This window comes from Rhinatrema bivittatum, chromosome 1, assembly GCF_901001135.1.
Source record: "Rhinatrema bivittatum chromosome 1, aRhiBiv1.1, whole genome shotgun sequence".
NCBI classification, from domain to species: domain Eukaryota; kingdom Metazoa; phylum Chordata; class Amphibia; order Gymnophiona; family Rhinatrematidae; genus Rhinatrema; species Rhinatrema bivittatum.
The window spans coordinates 116,923,795-116,948,420 of NC_042615.1; the positions used below are offsets into that span (position 1 = coordinate 116,923,795).

At 41.4% G+C, this 24,626-nt stretch overlaps 2 protein-coding genes across 9 annotated transcripts in view; one reads left to right on the forward strand and one right to left on the reverse strand.

Moving 5' to 3' along the window:
* Positions 1-4,318, reverse strand: part of UFSP2 (UFM1 specific peptidase 2) — a 78,673-nt gene extending 74,355 nt beyond the window's left edge. For both annotated transcript variants that reach the window (XM_029586921.1, XM_029586920.1), the window contains exon 1: positions 4,201-4,318. In XM_029586921.1, the coding sequence (XP_029442781.1) occupies positions 4,201-4,203 (3 nt within the window). In that variant the 5' untranslated portion in view covers positions 4,204-4,318. The remainder of the gene's footprint in view (positions 1-4,200) is intronic.
* The window catches only part of C1H4orf47 (chromosome 1 C4orf47 homolog), an 83,494-nt gene continuing 62,998 nt past the window's right edge, over positions 4,131-24,626 (forward strand). The window contains exons 1-4 of one of the 7 annotated variants that reach the window (XM_029586925.1): positions 4,165-4,249; positions 4,678-4,879; positions 6,436-6,603; positions 15,271-15,488. In XM_029586925.1, coding sequence (XP_029442785.1) covers positions 15,392-15,488 — 97 coding nt within the window. In that variant the 5' untranslated portion in view covers positions 4,165-4,249; positions 4,678-4,879; positions 6,436-6,603; positions 15,271-15,391. Of the gene's footprint in view, positions 4,250-4,677; positions 4,880-6,435; positions 6,604-15,270; positions 15,489-24,626 lie in introns of all 7 variants that reach the window. The other 6 variants (XM_029586924.1, XM_029586926.1, XM_029586922.1 and 3 more) reach the window with 6 other exon arrangements.

A 24,626-nucleotide genomic window follows, 5' to 3' on the forward strand; every position in this document is an offset into this window, starting at 1 on the left:
TTCATCCTTTCAACATAAAACCCAGAAGTATTCTTCGCCTACAAAGCACGACAGCGCTGGAGATAATAGCGCGGCGGCACAGGAGATAAAGGTCGGAAGCGCAGCGGCGCTCCGCACAAGTAAGGCAATTCCGTCTTTAAATTCATTGCAAAGGATTTTACTAATTATAAAAAGAATAAAAAAGAAGGAGAAAGAGAACATTTGAATAAAGAAGACAAAAGACATTTAATGGACCGATGATTAAACATGACCCTGTAAGGTTGAAAGTGTGGCTTACTGCCTAAAAAACCAAGGGTGTTATGATGGTCCACTGTTCCAGATAAATTCTATGCACATAAAAAAATCTAAAAAATTATAATCTATGCGACGTTTATTTTGTGAGACTTCAATTACCCCAATATAGACTGGGTAAATGTATCATCGGGTCACGCTAGAGAGATAACGTTCCTGGATGGAATAAATGTTAGCTTTATGGAGCAATTGGTTCAGGAACCGACGAGAGAGGGAGCATTTTTAGATCTAATTCTCAGTGGAGCACAGGACTTGGTGAGAGAGGTAACGGTGGTGGGGCCGCTTGGCAATAGTGATCATAATATGATCAAATTTGATTTAATGACTGGAAAAGGAACAGTGTGCAAATCCAAGGCTCTCGTGCTAAACTTTCAAAAGGGAAACTTTGAGAAAATGAGAAAAATTGTTAGAAAAAAACTGAAAGGAGCAGCTACAAAAGTAAAAAATGTCCAAGAGGCGTGGTCATTGTTAAAAAATACCATTCTGGAAGCACAGTCCAGATGTATTCCACACATTATGAAAGGTAGAAAGAAGGCAAAACGATTACCGGCATGGTTAAAAGGGGAGGTGAAAGAAGCTATTTTAGCCAAAAGATCTTCATTCAAAAATTGGAAGAAGGATCCAACAGAAGAAAATAGGATAAAGCATAAACGTTGGCAAGTTAAATGTAAGGCATTGATAAGACAGGCTAAGAGAGAATTTGAAAAGAAGTTGGCTGTAGAGGCAAAAACTCACAGTAAAAACTTTTTAAAATATATCCGAAGCAGAAAGCCTGTGAGGGAGTCAGTTGGACCGTTAGATGATCGAGGGGTTAAAGGGGCACTTAGAGAAGATAAGGCCATCGCGGAAAGATTAAATGATTTCTTTGCTTCGGTGTTTACTGAAGAGGATGTTGGGGAGGTACCCGTAATGGAGAAGGTTTTCATGGGCAATGATTCAGATGGACTGAATCAAATCACTGTGAACCTAGAAGATGTGGTAGGCCTGATTGACAAACTGAAGAGTAGCAAATCACCTGGACCGGATGGTATACACCCCAGAGTTAAATCACAAGCAGATTGTGATAAATTGCAGGAAGACCTTGTGAGACTGGAAAATTGGGCATCCAAATGGCAGATGAAATTTAATGTGGATAAGTGCAAGGTGATGCATATAGGGAAAAATAACCCATGCTATAATTACACAATGTTGGGTTCCATATTAGGTGCTACTACCCAAGAAAGAGATCTAGGCGTCATAGTGGATAACACATTGAAATCGTCGGTACAGTGTGCTGCGGCAGTCAAAAAAGCAAACAGAATGTTGGGAATTATTAGAAAGGGAATGGTGAATAAAATGGAAAATGTCATAATGCCTCTGTATCACTCCATGGTGAGAGCGCACCTTGAATACTGTGTACAATTCTGGTCACCGCATCTCAAAAAAGATATAATTGCGATGGAGAAGGTACAGTAAAGGGCTACCAAAATGATAAGGGGAATGGAACAGCTCCCCTATGAGGAAAGACTAAAGAGGTTAGGACTTTTCAGCTTGGAGAAGAGACGACTGAGGGGGGATATGATAGAGGTGTTTAAAATCATGAGAGGTCTAGAACGGGTAGATGTGAATCGGTTATTTACTCTTTCGGATAATAGAAAGACTAGGGGGCACTCCATGAAGTTAGCATGGGGCACATTTAAAACTAATCGGAGAAAGTTCTTTTTTACTCAACGCACAATTAAACTCTGGAATTTGTTGCCAGAGGATGTGGTTAGTGCAGTTAGTATAGCTGTGTTTAAAAAAAGATTGGATAAGTTCTTGGAGGAGAAGTCCATTACCTGCTATTAAGTTCACTTAGAGAATAGCCACTGCCATTAGCAATGGTAACATGGAATAGACTTAGTTTTTGGGTAATTGCCAGGTTCTTATGGCCTGGATTGGCCACTGTTGGAAACAGGATGCTGGGCTTGATGGACCCTTGGTCTGACCCAGTATGGCATTCTTATGTTCTTATGTTCTCTCTCTCTCCCTCTCTCTCCTGTGTGCTAGGACCATTAACAATGGTCCCCTGGTGGTTGAATGAAGGAAATACAACAGGTCTGGCATTTATCGCAGAATCTGAAAATGGTATCGCAATTTGCGCTAACTTAACTCTTCGCACAGGTAATTAGTGCAAATTGTGATAAATGCTATATTAGCATAAAACATGCCCCTTTTGCTATCGCATGCGGTACTTACCGCATTTTGATAAATCCACCCCTTAAATCCATGCTGGCTCTTTCCCATTAAACCATGTTTATCCATAAGACCAGTATTTGGTTCTTAACCCAGTTTTTAGTCCCAGTTGATTCCATGCTGCTTATCCCAGGGATAAGTGGATTTCTGCAACTCCACCTTAATAATGGTTTATGGACTTTTCCTCCAGAAACTTGTCCAAAACTTTTTTAATCACAGCTCACTAATAGTTTCACCACATCCTCTGGCAATGAATTCCAGAGCTTAGTTATGCGTTGAGTAAAAAATTATTTTCTCTTATTAGTTTTAAATTTATCACCTAGTAACTTCATTGTGTGTGCCCTAGTCTTTGAAAGCATAAACAACCTATTAACGTTTACTTATTCCACTCCACTCATTATTTTATAGACCTCTATCATATCACCTCTCAGCTGTCTCTTCTCCAGGCTGAAGAGTCCTAACCTCTTTATCCTTTACTCATAGTGGAATTGTTCTATCCCTTTATCATTTTGGTTGCCCTTCTCTGTATGTTTTTTAATTCTGCTATATCTTTTCTAAGATACTGAAGTCTTCCAACATTGTGTTTCCACACTTAGTAGGCAGTTTAATTTCTCCTACAATTTCATTGTTTGTTTCACCATCTTAGTTGTGTGGGCAGTAGTAAATCCCCAGCAGTAGTAAATACCTCCTTGTCGTGCATGGAATTTCTATCCATATAGATTACAGATTATGGTTTGTTTCTTGCAGAATCTCTAGTTTACTTGATTCTATGGAATCCAAGACATGTGCATGGACGGAGAGAGTAGACCTTTGAGTGCCAATGTCACTGTCTGAAGGCGGAAAAGCGATGTGAAAAGGCTGTGGCTAAAGCCAGATGGTTCCTAGGCTGCGTACAAGAATGACCAGCAAAGAAAAGATAATATCCCCATACAGATGCTTGGTGAGGTTTCACTATTTTCAGTTCTGACGACCATATGTCAAAAAGGATAAAGACAAGATGCATCTTGGCTTTGCAATTTCAAAACCCGCTGGGAGCTTCTCAAGCTGAGAAACTTTAAAAATCAGACATGGATTCAAAAATAGGATTCTTGGATTGTGTAATAAAATCCAGGACCTCATTTATTAGTCTGTGATCTAATTAAAACTATTCATAAAAATTTAAAACAAAAATTCCTGACTGTTCCATACCGTAACAGGATATTTGTATTACACAGCTTTTTCAGGATCTTGGATAATCCAACAAAACCCAGATCATCTTTATTTAATACAGAAAACTAAATATCAAGACTGACTTACCAAGTATCCATATAGGGTTATTAGCTCACTACAGGTCAACTGAACAGGCTTAATCCAGTCCTGGTTTTGCCAACTGCATGCATAGTTTGGTAGTTCTGGTTTTTCCCATTGCTTCTCTTAAGAATACCAGAACATACACACAATGGGGCAAAACCAGGGCTGCATCGACCTGTTCGGTTGACCTGACTGGAGGTGGCAACTATGTCCATACGGTAGGGTAAGGGAACCAGGGGCGGCTGGGCTAACTGTGACGGGAGCAGACTTTGTCTGATGCTGACGCTCCCCGCCTAGTGACCGGGCTGAGCGAATCTGGATGACGCTAGGCCCAAACAAGCAGAGGACGGGCGCAGTATAAGCAACGGATGATTTGATCCCCCACCCCCTGAGAGCTGCACTCACCATCTCAGAGAACTGGCGGTGGCGGTGCGGCCTTCTCCCAGCACCTCGGGTAAGGAACCTCCCCACCCAACAGACCCGCCTCCTCCCGTCTCATCACCATCCTCTCCCTCCACATCCGGCTCACCACGGACAGCTTCCAGGCGGCGCAAGAGTCTGGTTAAATATAAATACATGCAATAATAATTAGTCAGTATTATAGGAAAGAATGACCAGAGAACGCTCTCTTCTCCTCTCGGGCAAGTGCACGCAATCATGTAAGAACGACAGTACTTCAACTCCCAGCATGCTATGTGCCCACCGACGTCTCCTGACTCCGCACGTACCAACTCCATACGGCTTAGGGAGAAACCTCGCTTGTTCATTGATATTTTCCCTATTACCTTGTCAGGAGGTTTCACTGTTCGCACACCCGAGCAGCAGGTTGTAGGCGCAATGTGTTGACGGGCAATCGTTTAAAAGAATGACGTCGCATTTCAGGGCTGGAGCTGGTGCTTAACCATGGCACGAAATGGACGTTCCCCGATGCTGGGCAACCTGGATCAACAAAAGATTTGAGTGACAGTCGTAGCGGGAACCTAAACACAGACAGAGACTGAAACACAGACAGAGACTGAGACAGATAGGCACACTCAGATAGACAGAGCCGGGGTCAGTCGCACACATTCTTTGGGCAAGACAGGTGAGTGCCATCTACATAACAAAAACAAAAAAAAAATGCAGCTAAAGTGGCTCATCAAACTTCTCTGTCCTTTAGGTAGTTTCTCAAGCTGCACTCTCCTTACATATCAGGAACCAGCGTTTAGGAATGTTGAGTTAGAGGTGGCAGGGGGAGAGTTTCGGGAGCAGCATACGCTTCTGTGATTCTGTTCCTACCTTTCTAAAAGGAAACCGTCTTTTCTAAATCACACAGGCAGCAAACGACTCTTCTGGAGAAACTGACTTTTTCTGCCAGAGTATCTCTTTTGGTTGGAGAGTTCTAAATGTTTAATGCAAAGTATTGTGGTTGTCTTCTTAATACACTTGAACATGTGGAATTAAGGGACAACAAATAAGTTGTAGGTGATATTTTCTTTTTACTGGACTAAAAAGATCCGTGACAAGCTTTTCGGAGTTATCCTTCCTTCATCAGGTCAGCAAGAAAACAGTTACACTGAGGCCTGTATTCAAAGGAATTTGGGTAACTTTTGAGTTACCCAGGCAAAACCCTGAGGTTTACATTTCCCTCCTCTCTAACTGGATTTATTTTACCCAAGTAAGACATTACCCAGACAAAATGTATTTGGATAAATTGGGGGTGTTCTGGGATGGGGCTAAGTTATTCAGATGGCTCCAGTATTCAGAGTTCTAAGATAGAACAGTCCTAAAGTTATCCGGATATTTATATCTGGATAACTTTAACCTTAATTGGCTATATTCAACAGCCAGATAAGAAACAAAAAATCTTCAGGCACGATCCTTCACTCCCACCTCAAACCACTCACCAAAGTGATTAAAAATGATATTGGGGCATAGTGCCTAATTCCTCTCTCTACCTCCCCCAAAAGAATTAAATGAAGGTGTGGGCTGTACTGTCCCAAGAGCCCCACCCCAGACCAACTCCAGGCACCCTCCTACACCCATCCCCCACCATTCCCACCCATTCATTCATAGCCCTATCATTCCAGCTGGATCCTTCACTAAACCCCCAAGGCCACCGGGTACCACTCGGTAGCATCCAGCGTTGTTCTGATCCTTCTCAGTGGTCTGGGGAAAAGTACATGAAAAATTGTGATCCGCATGTATTTCTCCAACTACCGCAGATTTATGCACACAAACTGGGGTTTATGCACATACATTCTTATAAAAATTATTCCCATGAAATCAATATTTGAACTCTACAGGGCAAATGTCACTGGATATTTGGGTTTTGTCCAATATCAACTGTCACAGAAAGGGCTATTCATGTAATATTCCAGGAAGCCAAAAACTATATTGGAGCATGCTGGAGACCAAGCAATCAAAGTTGCTCCATTGACATCCTCTGTTCTGCCCCGAAACATGCCCACAAGGGGTTATTCAGCAACACATGTATGCCTTTCTTATTTTCTTCTGGAGTCCTCAACCCCAAAATCCCAAAATATAGTTATTCCACCTTAGGGAAAGGGCAAGCTGACCCTGAAGCTTCCAGAACTGCATAGCTCCCATTATGTTCTATAGGCAAAAAATTGTCAAAATATTGTTCTTTACCTCCCATAGAAAATTATGGGAATCTACTGAGAAAATCAACAACTTGGAACCCCAGTTTCAACTGCCAAGAAACAACTCTGGCCCTTACTAAGGACAGTATGACGATCCATAATAAGTTGAAGAACTTGGAGAATCAGACCAGACACTTAAACTTGAGTTCCTCGACATATTGGATAGGTATTTACAGTTGTTACCTCATAAAGCCAGAAGCATAATATAAATGATTATTAATATCTTTGGTTACATAATATGGTTAGTTCACAGCTGCCAGTTGTATTTAGTTGAACAGCGTGTATGCTGTTTGATGAGAGTATGAGGGAGGAAGTGTACATTAAAAAAAAAATATATATATATATTTTTGTAAAATGTTTTAAATGTTAAGCAAGGAGCATGGCAGCACCAACCACATATTATACTGATTGTTGTAATTTCTACAATAAAAAAAAGATTTAAACATAAGCTATCAAAGGATGACTCGTCCTCCTTCAAATCAACTCCTTGAGACTCAGACTTTTTCTAAGTTGTCAAATATAATACCCTAGAGTTGCTTCATTTGGAGCATGGAGAACATCAGAAAATATCTCTGAGCATATCCACAGATGGAGCAATAGCTACTCTTGGGAAGTTAACAAAAGGTCCTTTTTTACCTTAAATGATCTTATTTTCCCTGCATACTTTTCCATAAGACACAGATTATGAAAATCTTCCTCCCTTGTGTTAAAGAAGGCGGATTCTCTATCAACCAAGTATGTAGCACCAGCTTCTTTGCCAGTAATAAATCCTTCCTTACCTATAACTTAGTGGGTTTATCATTAAAGGGGATTCCTGGTAAATCATTAAGCTTCATTGCTATCTGTACTGTGAGAACATCTTCAATGTATCATATTTTCTTCCAGAACTCTTGAATAAATTTCTATGACCAGAACTAATGTCCTAGGGTTCCTGTTTCTGTATGATACGTAATACATTTATCCTGCTGGGAGATCTTCATTTTAAATGCACTCTTTTGTGGTAAATAAAATCTCATTATCATTTATACTGAGTGCCCCTTAAGGGAACGTAATTAAGGATAGGCTTTGTGGGGCTGATGTAAAACAATGTGCTCAGCCGAGCACCCTGTCTAACCCGTGGTTGGAGGCGCGATTTGGACACCTGTCCAGAGCCCCTTATGCTATAAGGGGATCAGCACGTCCAAAACATGTGTCCAACCCGCGGCGAAACTAATAGCACTCATCACATGCAAATGCATGTTGATAAGGCTATTAGTTATTCACCCCTGATCTATAAAAAAAATGTCCGCCTAACCTACACATTTTTACGCTCAGAAATTAACGCCTGTCCAGAGCAGGCGTTGATTTCTGAGCAGCCCAAAAAGTTATACAGAAAAGCAGAAAATACTGCTTTTCTGTACATCCTCTGACTTAATTTCGTGGTGATATTAAGTTGGAAGAACCAAAAAATTAAAAAAAAAAATTTAAAAAATGCTGGGGGTCAGGTTAGGGAAACAGACGCTGTAAAATTGAGTGTTTGTTTTCCTAATCCGCTAGACAGCCGACCTCTCCTGGGCACCTGCTGCCAAGGAGGCGCTAAGGGCGCACAATTGACTCTAGTGCCTCGGCAGCGCTACTCCTCATTTAAATATTGCATCGCACACCCAGGAGAGGTGCCTGGCTGCACATTAGAAAAGCAGGTGCTCAACACTGAGCACCCGTTTTCTGTGCTCAAATATTGCTTCGGCCTTTGTGTGCTTAAAGCAGGTGACATACTGTGCAGTATCTATGTTTATTTCTATCTCTTGTTCCCATTGAAACAATTTAAATGTAGCCGGCCCCTGTCTTTTACTGTGAACGCCATCCAGGGGTGCCACAGGTCTGGGTCCAACTCAGGAAGAGGGGAGAAATTAATCTCCAGGCCTCAGCGCTGTCAGTCACTATCCAAATTTACCACCTCTACTTGGTTCAATGATGTCCCTTAAGAGAGCAAGAGGATTATAGGATGCAGCCAATACTCACACCAGGTTCTCTCCATTCAACCAGAGCACTGGGAATAGAAGGCAAAAATAAAATTGGCGTTCAAGTTGGTGTTTAAATCAAAGCTTTACTACAACTTAAATAAAATAATCTAAGCCAGTAGTCCAAAAATCAGAAACAGTATCAAGAAATTTATAGCAATGATGATGATGGATAATTTGTCCATACTGTTTGTTACTTCCCTCCTTGGCTCTATTGCACCGTTTTCCATAGGGAAATACTCCCCTGCTTGGAAGTTTGAATAGTTGGAATAGGGTCCCAGCATATAGCTAGCAAAAAGATAGGTAAATGCAAAATCCCAAATTATGGATCAAACTCTTAAACTGTAATCCAAAACTTCTCAAAGTCTCATTAATTCTTTCAGCTTTTCTTCACCCCAGCCATAACTTGCAGCCTTTGCAAAAAGTCCAAAGCTCACAATTCTTGATACAGCCTTTTGTATGGGATGCCCTTCTCTCTGGACTGGTCACAGTTCCAAATTCTCCACTACAATTCACAGCAAAAATCCTTCTGCTCCTTTGCATCAAAGACTTCAGGGAGTGAGGCTATGACCAACTGTAACTCAAGATCAATGGGTGATCTCCAGCTTCTTCTCCTCTCTCGTTAAAAAACTGAGCCTGTTCCCAGGGGTTATATACCCCAAGGAGTGGGGTCATTGCCATGGAAGGATTCACAAATCTACAAAAACCCTGCCACCACTCATTGATGGAAAAGCACTGCATGGGAGCATTTCGAGGTTCAGTATAGCCCCACCATGTACATATTATGGATCTGCTTTCTTTCTGCAACAGTTTTACATATAACGACAAAACTGCATGTCTGAACTGGTCTTCTAAAGAGTTCCAATAGGAATTTCCTAGTTTTGTGTTGTAGCTCTTAGATTGGATATAATAGTCTAATTTGTAAATAGGCATAAAACTATTTGTGGTCCAAATCAAATTTTTGTTTCAGTTCTTGAAAGGACAATACCTGACTTTTGTCTTTTAGTAATTGAGAGATAGTGTGGAAACCCTTAGCATTCCAAGACCTGAAGGCCACTGTTTGATCCCCAAAGAGGAAATTGAAATTTCCTTTATTTCGTATAAAATGTGATAATGTATGATCCAACTGTAGTCTGTTGCATAGCCACTTTCATGTTTTCATTATTAGTAAAAGGAAAGGAGTTTTTCTAACATTATCAGTAGATTAGATGGAAAAACATGGCTAATATACCAGAGATCTAATGGTGCAATCAAGCCCCTTCGAAATGTATGGGAGTATAATGATTGGTGTGCTTTCTCTACTCTTCTAAATGTTTGATATTGCAAGCCATATTATACATCTTTAAATTAGATAGACCTATTCCACCTCCATCCAACTTGTTCATCAATGTATTGAGAGCAATGCGAAATGTTTTATGTTTCCATAGAAACTGTCTAACAAGCCTCTCAATCCTATTTAAATCTTTATTTTGTAAATAAATAGGCAGAGTTTTAAATAAATATACCCACTGAGGGAGTATCATCTGAAACATGTTAACCCATCCAAACAAAGACTAGAGAAAGCCAGACAAGTTGTGCGACAGAGAATTTGTAACTGCAAACACTGATTGGAAATGTATCCTATAATCTTAGAAAGATCCCTATGTAGTAGAATTTCCAGATATTTAAATTAATCTCTTGCCCATTTCAATGGAAATTCACTATCCCTGTTCTCCTTTATCGAGTCTTGCATTGGCAAGGCTTCAGATTTATCTAGATTCAATTTAAACCCAGCCAAACTTAACCCCAAGTCCAATACTAAGAAAATTCCTTCAAGAGAGCCTTTAGTGATGTGTCATCGGTTTGCAATATGGACTAAAACATTGTTTGCAAGTGCTTCTATTCTGAACATAAATAATTCCTTATTCCCCATTTGAACCCCTACAATTGCCTTGTTTTCTCGGATGCATCTTAGAAGAAGTTGAGTGCAAGTACACAAAGCAAAGGGCATCCCTGGCATGTTCATTGCTTCAGCTCAATATCCTCCGAGTATGTAACATTAGCTACTACACAAGCTATAGGATTACTATAAAGAACCTGAACTACTTTCACAAAATTCCCTCCAGTGTCAAAACTATTTAAAGCTAAGCACATAATGGTCCACTCTATAGAATGCTTTTTCAGCATCAAAGCTTACTAAACAAGATGGTATTTGACTCCATTTACCTTGTTCCATTGATGCAATGATCTTGTGAACATTCACAACAGAGTAGCATCCTCTAACAAATCCTACTTGGTCATCCCCTATCAATAAATGTAATAATTGTGACAAATAGTCCACGATGAATTTTGCTAGGAGCTTAGAGTCAACATTTAAGGAGATTGGTCAGTAAGATTCTGAGATGAAGTGATCTCTGCTTGGTTTTGGCAGCACATAATTATGGTTTTGTTAGGAGAGAGAGGAAATTTACCCACTTTAATTAACTGTTCAGACATACCTCCCAGATGAAGACAAATTTTGGGAAACATGATCTTGTAAAATTTGGCAGAGAATCTGTCTGGCTCAGGTGCTTTAAACACTAGCATGCTGGATTCCATTTTGCATCTCTTGTAAATTAATAAGTTCATCTAATTTTGCTGCCTGTTCACAAGTTATTCTTGGCAGTCCTGCAGATGTTAAATATTCTCTAATTTGTGCTCTATCTGTTGTGTCTGCTGCGTATAGCTTTTGATAAAATTGTCCAAAAATTTCATAGATATCCTTATTGGAATTAAATTATTGCTCCCAAAGTCTTCTTTAAAGTCCAATCCCTAGTCAGGTTAGCTAAAATCCTTCCTGCCTTATTGCCAAATTGGAAACATTTGAATTTGTGATACAATAATCCCCTCTTTCGCCTTTGATGCATTAAAGTATTTAGTGCCCTTTGAGTGGCTATAAATTTATCCTTATTAGCCACTGTTGGTCTATTCTCATATAGTATTTTTGTTAAATCTATGTTCAGTTGATGCTCTAGATGAATTTTTTCTTTCACTATAGCTTTTTTCTTTGCTATCGTTATGAAATAATATCCCCTTTTAACACAGTCTTTGCTATTTCCCAAAATAAGATTGAATTATTCTGAAACACTTCATTATTCATTTTAAAGTTATCCCATCTGCTTATCAAATCTGCCTAAGCCCTGATCATAATGAAGATAGGTGGGGAACCTCCAACTATTCATCATATCATTATCTTATCATTATGACTAAGCCCTTTTATATCCATCCATACAGGAACATGGTCAGAGATCACCAGGGGTGCCTATCTCCACTTTAGGAATCTTGGAGATATCATTCCTTCACATAAAAAAGTAATCAATTCTGGATTGCGACTCATGCACTCTAAAGATATGAGAATATTCTCTTTTAGAGGATGCAGGCTCACCATATGTCTATAAAGCTAAGATTCTTACACAGATGTGGAATACCTCTATTCTTGTTTAGCCCCTGAAGACCTATCCAAGCTTGGATCATTCACACAATTGAACTCTTCTCCAACTATTAAAATAGTATGAGTGTATTGGACCAATCCTCTGATACTTTAAGCCGCACTCAGATGTTGGAGATGTTCACTGAAAAAGAAGCTGCCGGTGTCACTATGTTGGTCACATTCTTCTTGTAACCTGATAGGAACTAGATACTGGAATTGTTTTTCATTACAAGAAAGTGCTTTTCGGAGGTTGAAGGATATGGGTATTTCTTGCTTTGTCTAAAGGAATGTAAAGAAGAAGAAAACTGTTCCTGGCTATGTGCCAGGAAGAACTGTCCCTAGGGGTGGACTTTTCCCTTGTCGCTGTGTAATTAAACATTCTCAGAATACTGACCATGCATCTTATCAGTGCCTAAGCACTCGAGAGCATTTCTAGATGCTGGAATTTCCTCTAGGTTGGTAGTTAGCAAACCTTAGGTTGACCATAAAAGCCTGACAATGCTGTGGTACAGAGTACATCAATTGTTCTAAATCCTAGTGTATGTTGTAGTCAATTGCTTTAATTTTTTTTTTTTGTCAAATTGTTCCTACAATTTATTCTATCTAACTTCTTGTTTTCTGTAGGTTCCTCTCTTTTATTTTGTGGGATCACTACATAATAATTATTTGTTTTTTATCTTCTTTTTATTTGTTTGAATACACATGCTTTACATCCTGTATTCAAGATTTTGTACATGCAAATTAAAAATACAGTTAAAAAGAAAATTATGGGATTCAGGTTGGCTACCTTCTGTCCTTTTATTCTTTCATATTTTTTTTTTTCACATGAACTGTGAAAAACATGTCAGGATAGAGATCCCAGAGGGGTCCTTTTATGAAGTCTTTCTTACTGTTTTTAAAGAGACAGTTACACTTTCTCTGTAGCAGATCGCAACACTTGTGCTTTCACACTTTAAACATTCAGATGTGCAGGAGGTGTGGCTCACAATCTACATTTTTCCGTTGGATTTAAGATGTTATTTGAGAATGCTCAACATCTATAACGTTCCAGGAGACATCTCACTGGAAAAATCTTTTGCTTCATTTGCAGTAACACAGTTCTTCCATAGAGGATTAATGGCACAGTTTCTGAAAATGTTACAAATGTTCTGAATCCTACGGAAATGTCTTAAATCCTTCAGAAATAAATAGGTTGTGAGCTATACCATCTGCACAGCTGAATAATCTTAATGTCAAAAAAAGGGGAAAAAAAAACTGTCTATGAATATTTATTTGTTGCTCCAAGGGTAAAAGCAGGATGTAAGGCTTAGATCTGATAAATTAGAGAAAGCTGGAGTTTTCAGTTACCTAAAAATTAGAAAGCTATCTTTTAACATATCCAACTGACCAGTGTTTTGATCCATCATCTGTTATTTATCAGACTTAAGTCTATTGGGGCTCTTCCTGGATACTTCCAGCCAGAATAGCATCACATTGGCAGCTTTCTTCTTTTCTATGTTAAAGCACAACAAGGGGGGCTGCATAATTTATCCTCACGGTGGCATGTACTATCATCTGAAAAATACAAAGTGCTCTTTTCAAGCTGTCTACTCAGAGGGTCAGTTTGTCCTACGCCACACACACTAATCTAACTACCACACATCATGGAAGGCAGCTTTGAAGACAAACAGCTAAAAACATGCTGCATCAGACCAGTGGTTCATCCTGTCTCTGGCAATTTCACCATATACTCTGGGTGCCAAGAGGTTTATTCATTGGTGTTGAAGCTTTATATGGTGGTGATTTTATCAGGTAAAAATCAGAATTTGATTCCTCCCACTCATGACACAAAAACAAGCTTGCGCGCACATGAGTCAAAGTGTGAAGCGGTGCTGATACAGTGCGATTTTGACAGCTGTGGGTAAAGCGGCAGGAGGTAAGTGCCACGCCTGCCAGCGGGAGGAGCCTGGAGGTTCAGAGCACTCTTATTATTGTGTTGGGGTGAAGTGGTAAGAAATTAAAAAAAACAAAACATAAAACAGAGTCCATGTAGCGCACAGGACACATTTTAAGTTTATGTTGTTGCTGTACATACACTACTGTGCACTTTTGATGCTATGTCCCTGATTGACATCATGAGAGTGACTTTTTGCATGTCTGAAAAAGAATAACAATCCTTATGCATGTTGTAATGACACTCATAATGCAGTATACACTGCAACGCAGGGGCAGGCCTAATTTCCCAGATTCCCTAATTTCCAGATTTCTCTTACCATACAGGGCTTCTTGGCTGCCTTTTTTTAAAACTTAATATATGATTAAATGTATTCCCCAAGTCAGCAAATACGTTTTTAATGGAACATTTTTCTAAGTTCTGAGTTGGGATGAATCAGTTCCTACAAATGTGCTTGAATCAGAAGTCCTATATGCTCTTTGGAATGGCAACTTTTAAGTAAAGAAAAAGACTGAGAGACCACAAACTGCCAGCAGACATTGTTAGGGACAGATTCACCTTCTGGGTAAAATTAGGGCAAAAAGCTTGCATGTCAGTTTGCTTGCACAATTTTGAAATGTACATTTGTTAAAAAAAATGTGATTCCCTGAAGGTTCAGGAAGGAGAAAAACTCCTTAGAAGAAACTTTGCAATGCAAAATCTAGTGTAAAAAGCACTAGTACGTTTTACAGAAGCTTTTGTTTGCATTTTTTAAATTCTGTGGATCGTTTTCCATTGTTGAAGTTGGGTATAAGATGTGCTATTTCAAAATTGTGCAAGCTCACTGACTTTGGCAGACTTTTGACACATTTTTTTGGCCCAAAACTTAAACTGGCCTTTAATGCTTTCCTGGTTGTTTGAGTTCCAGGTATGAAGTAAATATGTTTTGCAGTGTTTATGGAATGCAACTATTGTGTGCAATTTTAAGGATTTTATCCTGTTATATTTAGAACGTTTAGTGGCAGTTTTCTTCTCCTTCTCCAGAGGACTTTATTTATCAACAGACTTTTAATACTCTCACTGATGTTTTTACAACTCCATTTTTGGCATTACTCATTTAGGCAGAGAGTAAACTCACACTGAATGTAAAAAACACTATATTCAAAAATGTTGTTCCTTCATGAAAACGGGATCCTGTATGTCCTTATTCAGTTCAGGTCCCTATTATATCATTATACTCTTTCTTTATTAAATGACTGCCAGTAAAAGGCCTAAAGGTTCTGTTCCATTTTGTGCCTATGGGGAAACAAATTGAGAAATCAGACCCATTAGTTCCGTACTTACATTATTTCTAATCTTTATATTGGCTACAGAGGTAGATAAAGGATTGTGCTAGCCTTAGTGTAGGCACATACTGCTATTGAAAAGATAGAGCTTTGTAAGTTAAGAATTATGATTTAATCTTTGTTGCAGGTCTTCCTAAAATTTTATATTTTAGGCAGATGTTGAAAGCACAGACAGAGTACAAGAGAGAGTACAAAAGATAGCTTTTCAAGTTTCACACCCTAGTCAAGGGTCACAGCACCGTTGAACCATGGCCGGGGAAGGAAAGACTGACATGGAGAGGATTGGCCTCTTCAGTGAGATGGAGTACATCACAATTGGAGATACATATTTTACAGCACTAAACAGTAAGTACATATTTTCCTCTTAAAATTGGACTTGTGGCAAAAATATTTTTTCTTCTCAAGTTAGTGTTACATTTGTGCATTCAGTATCTATCTCTGATCTCTGTTATTTCTATTTTCTTTGAGGAATGGTCAAATGTGTTCCATGATTGTAATTCTGAACCCCTCTTCTAGTTCAAGGAGTTGCCCATGAGCAGGGTATATTGGATTGTGATCAGATGGACCCAAAAAATTAGGGAAACCCAACAGAGACCCAATTTTTCTGGGGACTTTTTCATTTTTACCTCAGTTTCCTAGGTTCATATTATTATTAACAGGTTCAAATACAGCCAGCCCACAAATACTAGAATTTGTGGTTGATGGCTTAGATAAAGAGCAATATCCTATAAGCATGTGTGCAAACTGCAGCCTGTGTGCCATATCTAGCCCACAGTGGCATGACAGATTGTAGCTCCAGAAGTGATATTGCTGCAGACCTCCCCTCTCTTCCCCATTCCTTGGCTGGAGCTCCAAAGGAGATCTGACATCCCCCTGTCGTGCTCTTTAGTGCTCATAGAAACATAGAAACATAGAAATGACGGCAGAAGAAGACCAAATGGCCCATCCAGTCTGCCCAGCAAGCTTCACACACTTTTTTCTCTCATACTTATCTGTTTCTCTTAGCTCTTGGTTCTATTTCCTTTCCACCCCCACCATTAATGTAGAAAGCAGTGATGGAGCTGCATCCAAGTGAATATCTAGCTGATAAGTTAGGGGTAGTAGGGGTAGTAACCGCCGCAATAAGCAAGCTACACCCATGCTTATTTGTTTTACTCAGACTATGTTATACAGCCCTTATTGGTTGTTTATCTTCTCCCCTGCCGTTGAAGCAGGGAGCTATGCTGGATATGCTTGAGGTATCAGTTTATTCTTCTCCCATGCTGTTGAAGCAGAGAGCCATGCTGGATATGCATCGAAAGTGAAGTATCAGGCACATTTGGTTTGGGGTAGTAACCGCCGTAACAAGCCAGCTACTCCCCGCTTTGTGAGTGTGAACCCTTTTTTCTTCTCCCCTGCCGTTGAAGCAGGGAGCTATGCTGGATATGCGTGAAGTATCAGTTTTTTCTTCTCCCCTGCCGTTGAAGCAGAGAACTATGCTGTATATGCATAGAAATAGAAGTAACAGGCTTATTTGGTTTGGGGTAGTAACCGCCATAACAAGCCAGCTACTCCGCCGTAACAAGCCAGCTACTCCCCCCTTTGTGAGTGCAGATCCTTTATTCCACATTTCCTCTTGCTGTTGAAGCTAGAACGATGTTGGAGTCACAGTAAGCATGTGTACGTTTATTGAATAAGGGTATTGTCTCCAGGCAGTAGCCATCATTCTGGCGAGTCACCCACTCTTCATTGGCGGCCTCTTGACTTTATGGATCCACAGTGTTTATCCCACGCCCCTTTGAAGTCCTTCACAGTTCTGGTCTTCACCACATCCTCCGGAAGGGCATTCCAGGCATCCACCACCCTCTCCGTGAAGAAATACTTCCTAACATTGGTTCTGAATCTTCCTCCCTGGAGCTTCAAATCGTGACCCCTGGTTCTGCTGATTTTTTTCCTACGGAAAAGGTTTGTCGTTGTCTTTGGATCATTAAAACCTTTCAAGTATCTGAAAGTCTGTATCATATCGCCTCTGCTCCTCCTTTCCTCCAGGGTGTACATATTTAGATTCTTCAATCTCTCCTCGTACGTCATCCGATGAAGATCCTCCACCTTCCTGGTCGCCCTTCTCTGTACCGCTTCCATCTTGTCTTTGTCTTTTTGTAGATACGGTCTCCAGAACTGAACACAGTACTCCAGGTGAGGCCTCACCAAGGACCTGTACAAGGGAATAATCACTTCCCTTTTCTTACTCGATATTCCTCTCTCTATGCAGCCCAGCATTCTTCTGGCTTTTGCTATAGCCTTGTCGCATTGTTTCGCAGACTTCATATCATTAGACACTATCACCCCAAGGTCCCTCTCCTGCTCCGTGCACATCAGCCTTTCCCCCCCCATCGAATACAGTTCATTCGGGTTTCCACTCCCCATATGCATGACTTTGCACTTCTTGGCATTGAATCTCAGCTGCCATATCTTCGACCACTCTTCCAGTTTCCTTAGATCCCGTCTCATTCTCTCCACTCCTTCCGGCGTGTCCACTCTGTTGCAGATCTTAGTGTCATCCGCGAAAAGACAAACCTTGCCTTCTATCCCGTCCGCAATGTCGCTCACAAAGATATTGAACAGGACCGGTCCCAACACCGATCCTTGCGGTACACCACTTAAAACCGCTCTCTCTTCAGAGAAGGTTCCATTTACCATCACACATTGTCTTCTGTCCGTCAACCAATTTGCAATCCAGGTCACCAGACCCACAGTTTGGCCAGCCCTGAATTAAGAACTTCTACTCTTGGCAATTGGGTATATCCTTAGCAAGGTAGACAAGTATAACTGGGCAGACTGAATGGATTAATTGGTCTTTATTGCCAAAAGTTATTATGCATTTGTCTTATCTGTAATTTTCTTTAATTTATAAAAGTTTATAGTGCTGTATGGAGAGCAGGAACTGCACTATAGGAATTAAACCAGGAAGCAGGATATATGACATCCATGTCCTGATCTCTGCTAGAAGCTGAAGACAGACAATTAATGGAAAATAGTTCTGTGTGTTTTTTTTCCCATCAATACTAAATTATTACACTTTAATTTCTGTGGGAAGATCATATGAGATAAATCTCATAGATTTGTTTAACTGCAAGACTAGGTAATTAGATGAAGGAAGCATTTAGTTGTAGTCTACCTAGACTTCACTAAAGCCCTTGACAGTGACCCAAACAAGCTGGATATCCTGGAGGTGGATTTTAAGGTGGTAAACAGGGTTGGAAACTGACTTGAGTGATAGGCAGCAGAGTTGACAGTTAATCGAGTTCACTTCAAGGAGAAGAGAGTGCTACAGGGGCCAGTTCGGTCCAGTGTTTTCATAAGTGGTTTTCATATTGCAGAGGTGCTGGACAAGAAGCTATGTCTCTTTGCAAATGATTCTAATAATGTCTATAGAAGGATGGGCACTCCAGGGACTGGAAAAGCCTGAGGAGTGCTCAAGAGAGGCAGCTGAGATCTAATGCAGAAACATGCATGGTCATGTATTTGGGGTGTAGAAGCCAAGAAGATGAGTACATGATTGAAGATGAGTTATTGACAACTCAGGCGAGGGTTCTGTGTGTGATCACTTCTGATGAACTCAGGTTTGCCAAACAATCTGGCAAGACAGTAGGGAGAACCAGTGCAATGCTAAGGTACATAGGGCTGTAGGGACCCTTTGGATCTCCATTAGATAGACCTAGTCAAAGACCTAAGTAGAGAATATGGAGTGGAGCAAACCACTTACTATCGTACCACTGTGTGGTGGTTATAATGCTGGGTTCCAGCTTGCTCAAGGACATAGATGTGTGTGGTATTTTGAGTTGGCGGAGAAGGAACTGTTTGGCTTGAGTTGGGTTTCCTCACATTCTTAGGGCCAGATTTTAAAAAGGTTATGTGCGTAAATCCGGAGGATTTGCGCACGCTGGGCCTATTTTCAACAGGCCCAGCGACACGCGTAAAGCCCCGAGACGCGTGTAAGTCCCGGGGCTTTACTAAATGGGCGGGAAGGGGGTGGGGCAGGGCGGTCTGGGGGCAGGGTCAGAGGCTCCAGGCACAGCGGCCATTTGCCGCTGTGCCAGGGATTGCGCACAAGCAGTCGGCCGGCGCACAATAAAAAAAAAGTCATCAAAGGTAGGGGGAAAGGACAGGGAAAGTAGGGGAAGGAAGGGAAGGTGGGGTAGGGGGGTAGGGAAGTTCCCTCCGAAGCCGCTCCAATTTCGGAGCGGCCTGCAAGGGAACAGGGGAAGGCGGCCCGGCTTGGAGCGGGCTCGGCGTGCGCAAGGCGCACAATTGTGCACCCCCCTTGTGCGTGCCGACCCCGGATTTTATAACATGCGTGCACATGTTATAAAAGCAGGCGTACATGTGTGCGCACTGGGTAGCTCGCACACATGTACGCACGTGCACTCCGTTTTAAAATCTATCCTTTAGTGTGCCAGGCCTCACATCTTGAATGTTACATTGAATAGGAAGGGGAAGTTATCTTGCTGGTATGCGACCTATCTAGTGAGGGCATCCCAGGCTTTTGAGTAAGAGATTTTTGGATTTACTTTTTGGAAGTTTTTCCTGTGAAATCCCTGGTCCTTGCTTTGGGGTAAGGGATGTCAGGGAATCCTTTGTCCTGGAAATGTCTAGAGCAGAGCTTTCGAAACTTTTCATGTTGGTGACACACTTTTTAGACAAACATAATTTCGTGACACAGTAATTCAGTCTACCAGCAAACCAGAAGTTAAAGGTTAAACGAACAAAATGTATTTCAACAATTTATGTATGTTTCCTTAAATATATACATAAATAAAATGTTTCACAACACAACCTATCTCATAATAAATATTTGCAGGCTTCCACTTCCTCCATGCTGATCTCGTACATTGTGAGATCGGCATAGAGAAAGTGCTACTCTTGCACATTCCCAAAGATTACATATGCCAATCACTAAAAAGTAATTTTTTTTTTTTACCTTTGCTGTCTGATCTTAGTTTTCTAATCGGTTGGTCACAGGCTTTTTTTTCCAGCTTTCCTTTCTTGTTTTTTGCCAATTCCTTTTACAGGGTCTTTTTTTCTATTTCTTTTCTCTCCATCTGTCTTCCCTCAAACACATAATCAGGTTCTCATTCTCACACGCTATCTCACACATTCTCACACACACAGGCTCTCACTCACATGCAATCTCACACATCCACAGCTCTCACTCTCACATGCCTCTCTCTCATACATACATACATACTGTCTCTCTCGTGCACATGCTGTCTCACTCTCACACACACAGGCTCTCTCACTCCTACATGCTCTCTTGCTCAAGCACAGGCTCTCACTGGCACATGCTGTCCCTCTGCACCGGTTGCCGAAGGATGGGCTCTTCAGAGGCCCTGATCTTCCCTGGCCGTGACATGGGATCTGCAGCGGCCCTGCTATCGGGTTTCCTCCTCTTCTCGGGCTGCCGCGACGTGGGATCCGCAGCGGCCCATTAATGCTGCTCTTCTTCTGTTCGCAGCAGATGCTCCTCCTCCTTCCTGCCCACGCGGCTCCGGCAACGTTTTTCTTCCAGGGCTGCACAGGCAGGAAGGAGGAGGAGTGAACGTGACCCTTTTCTTCGGGCCGTGGTGATGTAAGCTCCACCACTGCCCGCCGATCTTCCTGCTATAGTTCCCTGCTTCCGCCGGCCCTGTGGACTGGGCGACACACCTCCACACTACAGGCGACACACTAATGTGTCCCGACACACACTTTGGAAAGCTCTGGTCTAGAGTATAGAAGGCTGTTGTTCTCTATCTCACAACCCGTGGATGGACCAGTGGTGATTCACTGCAGGGGAGTTCCAGTTTTTGCCTTTTTGTGAGGATATGGTGTTTTGTTTTGGGTGGGGGGGGGGGAAGTTATATCATGACCCTTTCTGCTCAGAGTGAGAAAAAATGAGTCTTCCCCGCTGAGTGGAGAGTGAGTTTGCCACCTGAAAAGGAGAAATGTGAATAAGAACATTTTGTTTTATTTGGAGAATTTAAATGGAGTCTTCACCCGGAAGAAAAATTTAATTTGAGAGTTGAATGTGGGATAACTTTTGGACCTCTGGTATTTTTGGGAAGGGAATTTTCCCCACATCTCTGGGATTCTTGCTTTTCCATTTGCTAGAAGGTGAGATATTCCTGGATCCCAGATAATGAGGGATACATGCATAGATAAAGAGAGGTTGAAGGTCTAAGAAAACTGGCTTTCTCAGGAACAAGTGTGTATATTGCCAAGTATTAATTACTGAAGATCAGCAGTTGTAAAAATTGCTTTGGATTACCCAACCAGAGGGTCCCTCCTATTTATTTGGCCCTCATATCCCCATATACACATTGGACTTGAACACTCAGAGAAGAAAGAGAGTGTCATCCTTGGGGCCTTGGAGGTATAGTCTCTCCTTCATCAGAAAAATCTAATTCCTGGGCTGTGGGACATTGAGTAGACAGTGCTCCAGGACCTTGCGTGACACCTGCAGGACCACAGAGAGAAAGACTTGATATCATCTTTTTATAGGTATCCCTGGGGAGACTTTATTTGGAGTATTGTGGCTTCCAAAATGATATAAAGTTTGCACCATGAACTTTGTAAAGTTGAGATATATGGACCAGAACAAGTGCCCTGAAAGTGGGAGTGGGTGGGGATAGGAGACAAAAATACCTCAGCCGTATAAATAATGCAAAAGAGGTAAATATTTTTTGGAGGAAAGCATCTTCGGGAACAAGGGGTCATGATGATAAAAGGCTAGACCAGAAAAACATAAAAAAGCATTTTGTTACATGGAAAAACCTCCTTGATGTCAGGATGCAGGAAAGCAGTAATGAAATTCAAAAAAGCAGGGGACAAACAGAGAGGATCCTTAATGGTGGGGAAATAAGGATAAAGCCAGAGCTCAAGTAGGGTCCACGGTAGGGATGTGCACAGAAAAAAATGGTTTGGTTTGTTCATTTGGTTTGTTTGTCTCATCACTGGTTTTGTTCGTTACAAACAGGAAATCTGTTTGTATTATTTGTTCATTAGTTTCCCATTAAAGTTAATAGGGGAAGCAATGCACCCTATTTTAGCCTCCAAAATTGGGAGTTTTCTGTTCAAGTTTAGTGAAACTTGCAGGCAGACATCAGCAGCAGAGGGAAGAGCACTCCAAGGCATCTAGAGCGGCATGAATAGTCCAAGGCACCATGATGGAGCAAAGTAGTCCAAACAGGGACATCAACACCCCAATGATACCTTGAAATGAGCAATGCAGCACCGAAAGTGGCAAGAACACCCCCAGACGTCAAAAGAGGGGCAAAGGGCACCAACATTAGTGGCATGAAGACCCCAATGCATCAAAAGAGGTACAGAACAGCACCAACAGTGACATGAACTATGCAAGGCACCATAAGAGGGGGGAACAAAATACCAAAAGTGGCAGGAAGAACCCTAGGCACTGATAGAAGTCCAAGCTGGCAGAAGTAGTGGCAAGAAGGTCCAAAGCACCATAAGACAGGCAAAACAGCCACCTACAGTGGCAAGAATACCTCAAGGATCTAAATGAGGGTCAATAAAAGTGGTATACACATCCCTATGTACCAAAAGAGGGATAAATGGGACCAACAATGGTGACATGAACACCCTAAACCACAAAGAGGGGAGCAAGGGCACCAACAATAGTGGCATGAATATTCCAAGGCATCAAAATGGAGCAAAGGGCACCAACAATAGTGGCATGAACATCCCAAGGCATCAAAATAGAGCAAAGGACGCCAACAATAGTGGCATGAACATCCCAAGGCATCAAAATGGAGCAAAGGATGCCAACAATAGTGGCATGAACATCCCAAGGCATCAAAATGGAGCAAAGGACGCCAACAGTAGTGGCATGAACATCCCAAGGCATCAAAATGGAGCAAAGGACGCCAACAATAGTGGCATGAACATCCCAAGGCATCAAAATGGAGCAAAGGACGCCAACAATAGTGGCATGAACACCCCACTGCTCCAAATAAGAGGGAAAGGGCATCAATAAAAGTGACATGAATACCACAAGGCACCAAAAGAGGGGCAAATGGCACCAACAAAAGTAACAAATACAACCCAAACCATCGAAAGAGAAGCAAAGGGCACAATAATGGCATGAACACCACAAGGCACCTACAGGGGCAAAGGAAATCTACAACACTGGCATGAATACACTGTCAATACATGCAGACGCCAGCAAGGATAAGTTGGTTAAAACATGCGTGACCTTGATTGGACCTGCTTCTTCTTTGTTTTTTTCATCCCAGCTCCAGTAAGGTGGCATCACTGAGAGCAATGGTGTTAGTGAGAGAGAGGTAGGGAGCCTGTGTAAGGGTACGTGTGTGAATGAGACAAGCAACCTAAAGGGAGGATTTTAAAAGGGTTACGCGTGTAATATATGCGTGTAACCCTTTAAAACCCCTCCTGCGCGCGCCGAGCCTATTCTGCATAGGCCCGGCTACGCACACATGTCCCAGGGTTTGAAAAAGGGGGCGGGGCTGGAGCCTCCAGGCACAGCGGCCATTTGCTGCTGTGCCCGGGATCGCGGGCTGGCCGTCGGCTGGCATGCGCAACCTACGCTTGCCCAGAGGCAGGCGCAACTTCTAAGTTAAAGGTAAGGGGGGTTTTAGGTAGAGCTGGGGGGTGGGTTAGGTAGGGGAAGGGAGGGGAAGATGGGGGGGGGGTGGAAGGAAAGTTCCCTCCGAGGCCGCTCCGATTTTGGAGCCGCCTCAGAGGGAACGGAGGAAGGCTGCGCGGCTTGGCGCACGCAAGGTGCACAAGTGTGCACCCCCTTGCATGCGCTGACCCTGGATTTTATAACATGCGCACGGCCTGGACTGGAGGGGGACAAGCGCAAGGCTGAAGGTTCACCTAGGGCAACTAATATCCTTGTACCGGCACTGGATCTACGTGAAACCATACTTTATTTAAAAAAGCGTTGACCATTTTGTTTAGAATGGTTTTTGGTGAAGAATCCATTTAGTTCCAGATTCCTTATACTTTTTATCTGTTTATATCTTTTTGTTCTTTATATATTTTTTATCTTGTATTTTTTACCCATGAGTACCATCTCTCATTGAGTTTCTTGTTGTAATTTGGTTCATATAGTTTTATATATTTTTGTATTTCATGATAATTGTTCTCTATTTTTATCATTCATCTTGGGTATTTGTTTTATATTTTATTAGGAATGTTTTTATGTAATTCACTTTGAACTGTGGAATAAGTGAATATAAATCTTGTAATAGAAATATCACAGTTAAAATTGTAACTCATATATCTTAACTGGATAAATTGTTGAATTTTGTACTTAATACATTTTTTATTTGTATATAGTTTAAATATTTTAAAACAATATGAATGGTATTTAATACAAATTTGACTTTTTTTGAAGTTAGAGGTGTGAAACCTAATGCAGAATTCTGCAGATTTGCCCCATAATTGCTACTCAATTTTGAAAAATCTGCTACAGGGAACTGG